Genomic DNA, 14,479 nt, shown 5'->3' on the forward strand with positions numbered 1-14,479 from the left:
CCAGCCCGGAGCCCCCTCCCGCACCCTGAACTCCTCATTTCTGGCCCCACCCTGGAGCCTGCACCCCCAACTAGAGCCCTCACCCCCTCCCGCACCCCAACCCCAATTTTGTGAGCATGAATGGCCCGCCATACAATTTCTATTTCCAGATGTGGCCCTCAGGCCACAATGTTTGTCCACACCTGTCCTAGAGAGAACCCAGAAGTATGGAGGTGGATGTAGGAGTGGGAGTTGGAGCAAAAAAAGTTAAATGAACTTTAGCAAAAAAATTGAGTTTGGGAGACAAGGTTCAAGAGTTTTCTATTTTATGAAGACTGGTTTGCATATTCTTAATGTAGAGTGTGGTTTTGCTGCTCTGACATATTTTTGCTGCTAATCACTCTCATTTCCCCATACCTACTATGGAAAAGCACAATATTTTCCTCCTGTCACTCTTTCTAATTAAATTTGATCTGCTAGGTTCTTTTTAGTTTTTGCAACCCCAAATTCTTTGTCAAAATAACTTTGTCCAGTGGTATCTAAGCAGGCCTGCTGATGATTTCACCTATACTACTCATCCTAACACACCACTATTGGCCTATTCTGGCTCATCATAATAATCATAGAAGCTAGTTCACAGCAATAGGCACTTCGGCCCTGGAGTCCTATAGATCATGAGACCTATAGTCTAGACCTACCATCAGATAATGACTCTTGCAGCTCATCAGATCAATGAATTAGCATATCTCTCAAATTTTGTCTTTTTTCCTAATAAGGGCATCCTAATATATTATGAATTCACAAATCTAGAATAGCAAGTTCAAGGTCTCAGTCCTTCTTTTCAAGGTGCTCAACAGCCTGCACCCAGCATATATCAAAGATCCCCTAAAGCTCTGGGATAAAGACTGTGACCAACAGCTCTGCTCCTCAAGCACAGTAGGACTTCCTGCCATAAGGGTACAACTCATCTGTGCAAGAACAGAACTTCTTCTTCAAGGAGTGTCCCTGTGGGTGCTCCACTTTAGGCATCTTGGCACCCTGTGCTTGTAATCAGAGATTTGTAGTAGCAGAGCCTCGGTTAGCTGCGCATGCGCGGCAGCCGTCTCGCACCGCTCCTAGTGGCCACTTAGTGCACGCAGCCAACCGCCCCCTCAGTTCCTTCTCTACCGTCTTAGGAATGAGTCAAAGCAACAGCAGCACTCATATATCTCATAGATTGCTTATATTTCCATATTTATTTATCCTTTTTGCTGGTTTTCTTCCGTTTTCCCATCCTTATTTACCCATTTAAAGAAAATGATTTGTTTGCCCCCCCCGCCACCAGCAGGTCTCTGCCAACCGTGACTGAACTATGACCGGTTTCAGAGTAACAGCCGTGTTAGTCTGTATTTGCAAAAAGAAAAGGAGTACTTGTGGCACCTTAGAGACTAACCAATTTATTTGAACATAAGCTTTCGTGAGCTACAGCTCACTTCATCGGATGCATACTGTGGAAACTGCAGAAGACATTATATACACAGAGACCATGAAACAATACCTCCTCCCACCCCACTCTCCTGCTGGTAATAGCTTATCTAAAGTGATCACTCTCCTTACAATGTGCATGATAATCAAGGTGGGCCATTTCCAGCACAAATCCAGGTTTTCTCACCCTCCGCCCCCCCACACACACAAACTCACTCTCCTGCTGGTAATAGCCCATCCAAAGTGACCACTCTCTTTACAATGTGTATGATAATCAAGGTAGGCCATTTCCAGCACAAATCCAGGTTTTCTCACACACCCCCTTTTTTTTTCAAAACCCACACACACAAACTCACTATCCTGCTGTTAATAGCTTATCCAAAGTGACCACTCTCCTTACAATGTGTATGATAATCAAGGTGGGCCGTTTCCAGCATAAATCCAAGTTTAACCAGAAAGTCGGGGGGTGGGGGGGTAGGAAAAAACAAGGGGAAATAGGCTACCTTGCATAATGACTTAGCCACTCCCAGTCTCTATTTAAGCCTAAATTAATAGTATCCAATTTGCAAATGAATTCCAATTCAGCAGTTTCTCGCTGGAGTCTGGATTTGAAGTTTTGTGTTTTAAGATAGCGACCTTCATGTCTGTAATTGCGTGACCAGAGAGATTGAAGTGTTCTCCGACTGGTTTATGAATGTTATAATTCTTGACATCTGATTTGTGTCCATTTATTCTTTTACGTAGAGACTGTCCAGTTTGACCAATGTACATGGCAGAGGGGCATTGCTGGCACATGATGGCATATATCACATTGGTGGATGTGCAGGTGAATGAGCCTCTGATAGTGTGGCTGATGTTATTAGGCCCTGTGATGGCGTCCCCTGAATAGATATGTGGGCACTGTTGGCAACGGGCTTTGTTGCAAGGATAAGTTCCTGGGTTAGTGGTTCTGTTGTGTGGTATGTGGTTGTTGGTGAGTATTTGCTTCAGGTTGGGGGTTGTCTGTAGGCAAGGACTGGCCTGTCCTCCAAGATTTGTGAGAGTGTTGGGTCATCCTTCAGGATAGGTTGTAGATCCTTAATAATGCGTTGGAGGGGTTTTAGTTGGGGGCTGAAGGTGACGGCTAGTGGCGTTCTGTTATTTTCTTTGTCAGGCCTGTCCTGTAGTAGGTAACTTCTGGGAACTCTTCTGGCTCTATCAATCTGTTTCTTGACTTCCGCAGGTGGGTATTGTAGTTGTAAGAATGCTTGATAGAGATCTTGTAGGTGTTTGTCTCTGTCTGAGGGGTTGGAGCAAATGTGGTTGTATCGCAGAGCTTGGCTGTAGACAATGGATCGTGTGGTGTGGTCAGGGTGAAAGCTGGAGGCACGTAGGTAGGAATAGCGGTCAGTAGGTTTCCGGTATAGGGTGGTGTGTATGTGACCATTGTTTATTAGCACTGTAGTGTCAAGGAAGTGGATCTCTTGTGTGGACTGGACCAGGCTGAGGTTGGTGGTGGGATGGAAATTGTTGAAATCATGGTGGAATTCCTCAAGGTCTTCTTTTCCATGGGTCCAGATGATGAAGATGTCATCAATATAGCGCAAGTAGAGTAGGGGCTTTAGGGGACGAGAGCTGAGGAAGCGTTGTTCTAAATCAGCCATAAAAATGTTGGCATACTGTGGGGCCATGCGGGTACCCATAGAAGTGCCGCTGATCTGAAGGTATACATTGTCCCCAAATGTAAAATAGTTATGGGTAAGGACAAAGTCAGAAAGTTCAGCCACCAGGTTAGCCGTGACATTATCGGGGATAGTGTTCTTGACGGCTTGTAGTCCATCTTTGTGTGGAATGTTGGTGTAGAGGGCTTCTACATCCATAGTAGCCAGGATGGTGTTATCAGGAAGATCACCGATGGATTGTAGTTTCCTCAGGAAGTCAGTGGTGTCTCGAAGGTAGCTGGGAGTGCTGGTAGCGTCGGGCCTGAGGAGGGAGTCTACATAGCCAGACAATCCTGCTGTCAGGGTGCCAATGCCTGAGATGATGGGGCGCCCAGGATTTCCAGGTTTATGGATCTTAGGTAGTAGATAGAATATCCCAGGTCGGGGTTCCAGGGGTGTGTCTGTGCGGATTTGATCTTGTGCTTTTTCAGGAAGTTTCTTGAGCAAATGCTGTAGTTGCTTTTGGTAACTCTCAGTGGGATCATAGGGTAATAGCTTGTAGAAAGTGGTATTGGAGAGCTGCTGAGCAGCCTCTTTTTCATATTCCGACCTATTCATGATGACAACAGCACCTCCTTTTTGATTATGATGTCAGAGTTGTTTCTGAGGCTGTGGATGGCATTGTGTTCTGCACGGCTGAGGTTATGGGGCAAGTGATGCTGCTTTTCCACAATTTCAGCCCGTGCACATTGGCGGAAGCATTCTATGTAGAAGTCCAGTCTGCTGTTTCGACCTTCAGGAGGAGTCCACCTAGAATCCTTCTTTTTGTAGTGTTGGTAGGGAGGCCTCTGTGGATTAGTATGTTGTTCAGAGGTATTTTGGAAATATTCCTTGAGTCGGAGATGTCGAAAATAGGATTCTAGGTCACCACAGAACTGTATCATGTTCGTGGGGGTGGAGGGGCAGAAGGAGAGGCCCCGAGATAGGACAGCTTCTTCTGCTGGGCTGAGAGTATAGTTGGATAGGTTAACAATATTGCTGGGTGGGTTGAGGGAACCATTGCTGTGGCCCCTTGTGGCATGTAGTAGTTTAGAAAGTTTAGTGTCCTTTTTCTTTTGTAGAGAAGCAAAGTGTGCATTGTAAATGGCTTGTCTAGTTTTAGTAAATTCCAGCCACGAGGAAGTTTATGTGGAAGGTTGTTTTTTTATGAGAGTATCCAGTTCTGAGAGCTCATTCTTAATCTTTCCCTGTTTGCTGTAGAGGATGTTGATCAGATGATTCCGCAGTTTCTTTGAGAGTGTGTGGCACAAGCTGTCAGCATAGTCTGTGTGGTATGTAGATTGTAATGGATTTTTTACCTTCAGTCCTTTTGGTATGATGTCCATCTGTTTGCATTTGGAAAGGAAGATGATGTCTGTCTGTATCCGTACAAGTTTTTATCTATACAAGTTTTTATCTGTACAAGTTTGTATCTGTACAAGTCTCTACGTAAAAAAATAAATGGACACAAATCAGATGTCAAGAATTATAACATTCATAAACCAGTCGGAGAACACTTCAATCTCTCTGGTCACGCAATTACAGACATGAAGGTCGCTATCTTAAAACAAAAAAACTTCAAATCCAGACTCCAGCGAGAAACTGCTGAATTGGAATTCATTTGCAAATTGGATACTATTAATTTAGGCTTAAATAGAGACTGGGAGTGGCTAAGTCATTATGCAAGGTAGCCTATTTCCCCTTGTTTTTTCCTAACCCACCCCCCGACGTTCTGGTTAAACTTGGATTTATGCTGGAAATGGCCCACCTTGATTATCATACACATTGTAAGGAGAGTGGTCAGTTTGGATGAGCTATTACCAGCAGGAGAGTGAGTTTGTGTGTGTATGGGGGGGTGGGGTGAGAAAACCTGGATTTGTGCTGGAAATGACCCACCTTGATTATCATGCACATTGTAGGGAGAGTGGTCACTTTGGATAAGCTATTACGAGCAGGAGAGTGAGTTTGTGTGTGTGTATTTTGGGGGCGGAAGGTGAGAAAACCTGGATTTGTGCTGGAAATGGCCCACCTTGATTATCATACACATTGTAAGGAGAGTGATCACTTTAGATAAGCTATTACCAGCAGGAGAGTGGGGTGGGAGGAGGTATTGTTTCATGGTCTCTGTGTATATAATGTCTTCTGCAGTTTCCACAGTATGCATCCGATGAAGTGAGCTGTAGCTCACGAAAGCTTATGCTCAGATAAATTGGTTAGTCTCTAAGGTGCCACAAGTACTCCTTTTCTTTTTGCGAACTATGACCATTTCTATAGATCTGGACCTCCTCAGGCATGCCTGGTTCTCCTGCCTTTAAATGTTGCCTGACCTGCAGGCTATCTATTCCTATATCGGATGGTCGTGCTCAGTGCATCAGCTGTCTCAGGGAAACCCATATACCACAGAAGCATCCACATGGTAAGAAATTATCTGCCAGGACATTGAAAGCCCCGGGCCTTCCCCGGGGGAGCAGTCTCCTGGCGATAAATCTGCCCCGGTACCAACGGCACCGAGAACCTCAGACCGAGGGGCACCGGAAACATCCAGTACCAAGATGTCCCAAGGAGCCAAAGCACCGACACGTCCGGCTCTCACTCAGGTGCATGAGCTAAAGCTAAGCTCCCTAGTTTGGCACTGACAGTGCCAAAGAACACCTCGGCACCAGCTAGTGTAATGGTGCCACTTGCTGCATATACACAGCCTCACAAGACCTCAGCACCGTCAGAGCATACTATGCTGCCCTCCACGGCACTGAGCTTCCTGGTACTGCAACCCTTTATCAGACAGGCGGACCTGGCAATCTCCTCCATGCTGGGAACACACCTCTTTGGCACCGACGGTACCCCAGTCACCCCAGGACCGAGCCAAATAGGCACTCCTAGTGGATCTGGACCTCCACTATCTAATGATGAGGATGAAGAGGATGATTCAGGTCTTTATACCCCTCATCATTCCTCCCCGAAACCAGGACCCTCTCACCAACAACCACCTATGCAAGGGCACAGCTGGCAGGCACAACCATGGATACAATCACCCGTTGTTACGCCACCCAATTGGCCATACTGGGACCCGTTGGCAATCTATAGAGCCCAAAATCTTAATCCCCCTAGCCCACTAGCATCAAGGGCCACCCAGTCCCCTTCACCCATGCACCCACCACCATCAGAGGCCAGGAGGAAGAGGGAGAGGAGCCGGAAGAGGCTCCTGAAGGTGACACACTGCCATCCACCCATATTTCATCCTCGTCCCCTGATGAAACAATTATGCCACCACCTCCCACCACAGAAGATGATTTCAAGTCCTTCCATGACTTATTCAAAAGAGTTGCAGAATCCCTGGTCATCTCTTTAGCAGAGCTGCCAAAGACCCAGCACAAACTTACTGACATCCTGCAGGCATTCCCATCAGCAAAGATAGCTCTGCCCATTAACGCTGCTCTCATGGATCCTGTAAAGATAATATGGCAGACACTGGCCACTTTCCCACCCTCCTGTAAATGCTCGGACAGAAAATATTATGTACCTGCAAAAGGGGCTGAGTTCTTATTTACTCACTTGGCTCTAAATTCACTGGTCATAGAGGCAGTAAACCAAAGCGGAAAACAGCACCAGTCAAAAACCACCCCTTATGACAAAGACTGGGAAAGGCTTGATCTCTTCGGATGCAAAGCTTATTCCTCACTGCAATTTCATATAGCAAACTACTCTGCTCTGTTGGTGAAATACACCTACAACTTGTTTAATAAAATGACATCCTTTATTGAACAAATGCTGAAGGAGTCAAGGGAACAATACAAAGCTACCGTTGCAGAGGGCTCCTTAATTGCCAAAATAGCACTGCAGGCCTCCTTTGATTCTGCTGACACGGCAGCTCGTTCTATCGCCATATCCATGGTCATGTCTCAAGCACCATGGCTCCACCTCTCTGGATTTCCTAGAGAAGTACAAACCACAGTTGAGGACCTGCCCTTTGAGGGACAAAAACTATTTTGGAAACCACAGGTGCATCCCTACATACCTTTAAAGGACTCGAGGACTGCCTTGAAGACCTTCAGTATTTATGTCCCCCCCAAACAAGAAAAAACAGGGCAGATTTTATACCCAAAGATTCCGTCCCGCCCCATACTCCCAACCCCAGAGACAATACGATTAATGCTGCAAGCGAGGTACAGGCAGAACCAGGATCAACCTGCCTCATCTCAACCTTCAACCTATCAATTGTTTTGAAGTATTGGTCGAGGGCTCAAGACCTCTATCTTCTCCCAGGCCGAATTATCAGATGACCTCCAGATTATTTGGAGACCGCCTGCTACCACACTACCCAGTCTGGAACAACATCACTACAGACAAATGGGTGCTGGAAATCATCCAGAAGGGTTAATCTATCCCATTTATTTCTTATCCCCTTCCCACACATCTTCCCCATCTTTCTTCAGGGACCCCTCTCATGAGACCTTGTTGCAGCAGGAAATAATCATCTCCTGCCAGTAGGAGCTGTGGAAATAGTACCACTCCAACACAGGGGAAGAGGGTTTTCTTCCCATTATTTTCTCACACAGAAAAAGAACGGGGACTGGAGACCCATTCTGGACCTATGCAAACTCAACACATTTGTAAGGACGCAGCGCTTCAAAATGGTTACCCTGGCAACCATAATTCCAGCATTAGAGAAAGGAGATTGGCACTCGTCCCTCGACCCACAGGATACCTACTTTCACGTCACCATTCATCCAGCACACCTCCTCCTCCGCCTCCTCCCCTGAGCACCCCGTGTCCCCGCTCCTCCACCTCCTCCCAGCACTTGCCGCCACCAAACAGCTGTAGCAAGCTCTGGGAGGGATGCGGGAGGAGCGGGAACGTGGCATGCTAAGGGGAGGAGGTGGGGAAGAGGCGAGGCCGGGGTGGGGATTTGGGAAAGGAGTTGGAATAGGGGCAGGGAGGGGGCAGAGTTGGGGCGGGGCAGGGGTGGAGGCAGGGCGGGGCTGGGGATAGGGGGAGGTCAAGCACCCGCCGTTGCCAGTAGGTGTCAGCACCTATGTGCCCAAGGTCACCCAGCAAACCACTGACTGGGCCAGGAATTGGGTACAAGTCTTTTGAGTCACAATCCAGTGCTCTGTGTGCTACAGTGTACTGTCTTGTATGCCTGTATATATGTAAATATGTAGATTAAGTGCCAGTAGATGGCACTCAAGAATATGCAGCATTGTTCCTCACTTTTGTAGTACATGTCTTGTTGTGCTCTGCAAGGGGCTTCTAGTGTGTAGCTCTTTACATGCACCTGTTAATTTTCCTCAGTTTCTAATGTTTAAAAAAAAACATGCAGGAAAAACCAATCAACCAACCTAGGGTGGTTAATGGGAAGCCTTCCCAACCCTCTTTATGCATCACAAAGAAGCAAAAAGACCTTTTTGGGTCTGTCTTTTTGTTTTTGGAGGGGTTTGTAGTAGAAATTCAACTGTGAAATGTGTTGATCCACCAACTTTTGCAGCATAGAAAACTCACAGGGGACAGAATTAAACTGCAAAGAAGTGACCTAGACAGATATAGGTGGTCAGGGCTATGGGCAATGAGAGGGAAGTCTGGCATTTACAAATATAAAGTTTTCCCAATTCCACTCCCCCCCCCCATCAAATTAAAGTAAATTTCATCTTGTCTCTTTGTTACTGTCAGATTATTACTTGTTCATATAACCAAGCACTATAGTTGTCATTGGGGAGATGTGGAATGAGGGCTAGTAGGTTGGGAGGGAACAAGGTCCACAAGAGAATCTAATCTTAAATGATTCATACTAGGAAACAGTTTGAGAGCCATTGGGCTAGTTTCCTTCTTTCTTCCTTATTTTGCTGGAAGTCAGGTCAGTACCAACATGTACTATTATAACTGAACTTCTCAAGTCAGTGGCACTATGTGAATTTACACCAGTTCGTGATATGGGCCATTGTCTTTCTCTCCTGTAAGATCACTCCTCCTCACCATTCTCTGTCATGGTGGACAGCACCAGTATCCCCTGTGACAAAGTTCCTGCTCTACCTTGGTGAGTCTTGCGCTTATTGGCAGATTTGCTCGCCTTGGAGCTTCATGGCAGCCCTCAGCTTGGCTGTTTTTCTGAACCCACAGTCCAGGTTGATTCCTCCTGTGTCTGACCAGGAGTTGGGAAGATTTGGGGGGAACCCGGGCCCGCCCTCTACTCCAGGTTCCAGCCCAGGGCCCTGTGGAATGCAGCTGTCTAGTGTGCCTCCTGGAACAGCTGTGCGACAGCTACTACTCCCTGGGCTACTTCCCCATGGCCTCCTCCCAACACCTTCTTTATCCTCACCATAGCACCTTCCTCCGGGTGTCTGATAATGCTTGTACACCTCAGTCCTCCAACAGTCCGCGTTCTCACTCTCAGCTCCTAGTGCCTCTTGCTCCCAGCTCCTCACACCATACCACAAACTGAAGTGAGCTCCTTTTTAAAACCCAGGTCCCCTGATTAGCCTGCCTTAATTGATTCTAGCAGCTTCTTGATTGGCTGCAGGTGTTCTAATCAGCCTGTCTTAATTGTTTCCAGAAGGTTCCTGATTGTTCTGGAACCTTCCCTGTTACCTTACCAGGGAAAAGGGACCTACTTAGCCTGGGGCTAATATATCTGCCTTCTGTTACTCTCCTATAGCCATCTGGCCCGACCCTGTCACACCCCCTAGTCACACAATCCATAACCAGAGTCCTTGACTCAGCCCTCTTTGACTTCCTCACTTCTAGTATTTTCTAATGGCAAAACTGATTATTTCAGTCTTAGTCTGCAACATCAAATTGTTGACATGTTGGATTGCTCTTGGGAACTTATTCCTTTGTATGTAGGTAAGAAATCAATTTCTTCTGAGTGATCCAATTCAAAATGAGAATAAATCTAGGCCCAGATTGCAAAGATAGGTTCCCAAATTTATGCACTTTTTATATTTAGGTCCCTAAATCTGAATTTAAGTATCCAACTTCAGACACCTACATTCAGAATTGTGGACTGCAGTGTGTAAATAACTGATATGTCAATTCACTGGCTGAATCAAAAGGGGAAAAAATGGTTTTGTGCTGAACAGAACACTTAGTTTGACCTGAAATAAAATTTTGTATTTTTAATGTTTTTAACCTTTTTTCTAATTACATAAAATGAAGTAAAATTCTAAATGAAAAGACATTTTGTTTAGAAAATGTCAGAACAAAACTTTTCAACTTGGGGGCTATTTTCCCCCAATTTTATTTATTTAGTCCAAAACAATTTGAGAAATTCAACTTTAATTCATGAAAAGTTTGTCAACATGAATCTGAATTTTTTGGCCAAAACAACTTTTGGCTGAAAAATTTTATGCTGCTGTAGTCCACAGTAGTAAAGATGGCTGTTATTCTACCATTTTTTTGTATACAAAATAAACATTTTTGTAAAATTCCTGTTCTGAACTTTGTTTGCAGTGTTATTGTAGCCATGTTGGTCCCAAGATATTAGAGAGACAAGGTGGGTGAGGTAATATCCTTTATTGGACCAACTTCTGTTGGTGAAAGAGACAAGCTTTTGAGCTTACACAGAGCTCTTCTTCACATATTACGTCATCCACCTTGTCTCTCTTGTTGTATACTTGTCAAATAAATGAAGTAAATCCAGCATGCTTGCCTTTGAGTTCTTCATGTATTCTACTGCTTTTAGACAGAAGAAGCTTTATTTCCATTATGATGATAAACTAGATGGTAACAACAACCTGTAAAAGACTGTATTTTCCTAGTCCATCATAATCAGTCATGCCATGCTTTTGTTTTGTTGGTAAACATTGTTCATTAATTTGGGAACAGTGTGTGCAGGCAAGCCTGTCTCATTTGATAATGGGATCTGAATCCAGTGGATTATTGCAGGGGATTTTATCTTGCTGTAATCTCCAGGGTGAAATGTACAAACAGCTGGGAGGACAAGAAGGAGCATTGTGCGTCTGGAATTCCTTGAAACATTATTTTGGAGTGCTGGAGTTGAGCATCATATCAAAATGAATCTTTTCTGTTTTTCATTGGTAAGTCTACTTGCATTTTATATCTATTATTTGTTACTATATTACTGGTTTTGTAAACTGAACCGACACATGATCAGAACGAGGACAGATTAAAGTTATTGCGTAGAGCACTGTACATGGCATGTATCATAGAAAAAGCCCACTTAGGTGTGTGTGTATAAAAAGCTGAAGATAGGGAAATATGATTCAATTAAAATAAAATGTAAAGTAAATAAAAGTAGACATTTGGGAGCTTTCGAGGACACACTGCGTGCTGCCTATGATATATGTGAAACTTTGCAGTTTAGAAACTGAACTATTACATGTGGCAAATTTGACTCCAAAAAACTTTGGATGTTTCCTATTTGTATCTCAATTACAAAATAAATTAATGCTGTAATTTATTCTGTTGTTTCTGAGATGCTTCAAGGATACTGAGACCCATATTTGCTTGCTTATGAAGTACCACAAAACTTTTTCTAGCATGTTTCCCATTAGCAGAGCATTGTCAGTGCACAATCTGAGGCCCTAAATTAGTCATATGGCTGCGTTCACTCAAGGATATAGAAGTTGATTTAAGTCCTTTCCCCCCTTCTCATGCCTGTGGAGAACTGGTCAGAGTTAACAGATAGAATCAGATTTGCAAAATCTATGGAGACTCCTTCTCTTTTCAGTGGTTTATCTTCCAGCGCCAAGACTGTATATTAATAGTGACAAATTTGTGTATTTGCTATAGTTCTATAGTACACTACACCTGTCTACCAGTTTGTCTTCTCCTTTCCAGATATTTTAGTGTATGCGCAGAAAGAAAGAAAAAAATATTTTAAAGTGTATATGGTGCTTATAGTACAAGCATTAATGGTTCCATTTGTGTAAATTGTGGTTCCTTTTTGTTAAAGCTACTTCACTGCAGAATGCCCAGCATTGTTCAGTTTAAGGATTTATTTCTGCTTTGGGATTTTGAAAATAAAATGCAGCAGATTTTCAGGGCTTTTCTTCCCAGAGCCCCCTCAATGAACAGTAATAACTCTGTCAGAACCCAGTGATGCTTTTGGTCCCAGTTTAATATGAATAACTTTTCTGTTGGTCAAATTTAACACCTAAATGTATGTGCAAAATGGCAGTTTGGCCATCAAAGAAGCTTGAATTTGTGGCATTATGTAGGACTGTAACTGGCACAGTTACACCAGTCTTTTATCGTTACATTAGAGCAGTAGCTTGCGTTTGATGAAGTCCAGCTGTTAAGAAACTAAACTACCACGTGTTGTTGTCAGATGTAAACCAGGTGCACAGCCAAAAAGATGGGACTGTGTGGGTAAAGAGTGGAAGACCCAGTTTTTCCCCCAATTAAAATGACTTCCCCAACTAGTGCTGCTCTCATTGTGACTGAAACAGAAAATGCAATATAGCCTTCTTATGTGTGAAAGTCAGTGTTGCTATAGCTTCTTTATGAAATAGTTCATCTTGTTTAAAGTTTGATTCTAAGAAGTTGATCTACATTCTTTGCAGGGTCTCTATATGAGCTATTCTGAATACTGAGATAATCCTTTGAATAGTTGGCAAAACATCTTTGATTATATCAAAAACTGCATTCAGACAATGTATTGGTCACTAATCCAGATATGCCACTTCATAAAAACCAGGTCCATGTGCACTCATCCCTACTTGTCTGATGAAGTGCAATTCTTTGCTAAAATGGGATTGTCTGTCTTGAAAGTGGGTTATTGGTACAAATATGTCTGCTTCGCCGCTTATACCCCAGCATTCAACTGAGTTTTGAAATGGAATATGGCAGTGTGGCAATTGTAGAAAGAAAAGGGCAGTGGCAAATGGAGTTAAGTTGTCAGGAAGAGACAAGTTTTCTCTCATGAGTCAAGGGGAAAATATGATTAAAGAATAGATTGGATGGGATTTTTAATGTTCCTTTTAAAAACTGAAGAAGCATCTTGCTGCATCACCACAAGACATATGTCATAATGTGGGATTTGTACAGCATTTCACAAAGGTGCTCCCTCTTTTCAGATTTGTTGGTTTGTTGGGTTTTTTTGTGCTAGAATAGCAAAAAATGCTTTTTTTAAAAAAACGGAGGGTTGACAGATTCTGATGTTGTACAGATTGGTGACTTCCAAAGCTTTGTTTAAAAAAAAACCTCATCTAAGTGGTCAAGCTTCTGGCAAACTGGGCACTGGTGGAAGGGGTGGGAATAATTCCAATCAATAGCTGCCTTCCCTCTCCCCATGAACTCACGGTTTTAGAGGATAACAGGAGGCACTACTTCCATATCAATGGGAGAAAGCTCTGACGTCAGAAAAATTAATTTTAGTAGCTTACCTAATAAATCACAGAATCCTGCAAAGTTGAGGAATAGTTAGACTTTGGGAGGTCTTGTCTTTGCAACAAAGCCCGTTGCCAACTGTGTCCACATATCTATTCAGGGGACACCATCATAGGGCCTAATTAGAAGGATCTAAACTACTACATGCCACAAGGGGCCACCTCTGAACAGCATACTAACCCACAGCATACTAACCCTTGATCGTTCACCTGCACATCTACCAATGTGATATGTGCCAGCAATGCCCCTCTGCCATGTACATTGGCCAAACCAGACAGTCTCTAGGTAAAAGAATAAATGGACACAAATCAGACGTCAAGAATTATAACATTCAAAAACCAGTCGGAGAACACTTCAATCTCTCTGGTCACTCAATTACAGACCTAAAAGTCGCAATTCTTAAAAAAAAAAAACAAAAAAAAAAACCCTTCAAAAACAGACCCAATGAGAGACTGCTGAATTGGAATTAATTTGCAAACTGGATACCACTACTTTCAGCTTGAATAAAGACTGGGAGTGGATGGGTCATTACACAAAGTAAAACTATTTCTCCATGTTTATTTCCCCCTCTACTGTTCCTCACATGTTCCTGTCAACTGCTGTAAATGGCCTACCTTGATTATGACTACAAAAGTTTTTTTTTTTCTCTCCTGCTGGTAATAGCTCACCTTAAGTGATCACTCTGGTTACAGTGTGTATGGTAACACCCATTGTTTCATGTTCTCTATGTATATAAATCTCCGCACTGTATTTTCCACTGAATGCATCCGATGAAGTGAGCTGTAGCTCACGAAAGCTTATGCTCAAATAAATTGGTTAGTCTCTAAGGTTCCACAAGTCCTCCTTTTCTTTTTGCGGATACAGGCCAACACGGCTGCTCCTCTGAAATACATCCTTTATGTCACAGACAGCAGCAGGAGTTAATGGGCAGGGAAGTGTCAAGAGGATCAGCTAATCTTCCTCTCCATAGCCCTGGTGTGGAGGGCACACATTAGGGCTGCCATGGCAGCTGC

The 14,479-nt window shown here is 43.8% G+C and overlaps 1 protein-coding gene across 3 annotated transcripts in view; it reads left to right on the forward strand.

The window, feature by feature from the left end:
- The window catches only part of SAMSN1 (SAM domain, SH3 domain and nuclear localization signals 1), a 141,358-nt gene that overhangs the window by 12,792 nt on the left and 114,087 nt on the right, over positions 1–14,479 (forward strand). The window contains exon 2 of one of the 3 annotated variants that reach the window (XM_075117635.1): positions 11,028–11,152. In XM_075117635.1, the coding sequence (XP_074973736.1) occupies positions 11,129–11,152 (24 nt within the window). In that variant the 5' untranslated portion in view covers positions 11,028–11,128. Of the gene's footprint in view, positions 1–10,721; positions 11,153–14,479 lie in introns of those variants that run through there. The other 2 variants (XM_075117632.1, XM_075117648.1) reach the window with 2 other exon arrangements.

Source organism: Caretta caretta, chromosome 1 (genome assembly GCF_965140235.1).
Source record: "Caretta caretta isolate rCarCar2 chromosome 1, rCarCar1.hap1, whole genome shotgun sequence".
Lineage (NCBI taxonomy): Eukaryota > Metazoa > Chordata > Testudines > Cheloniidae > Caretta > Caretta caretta.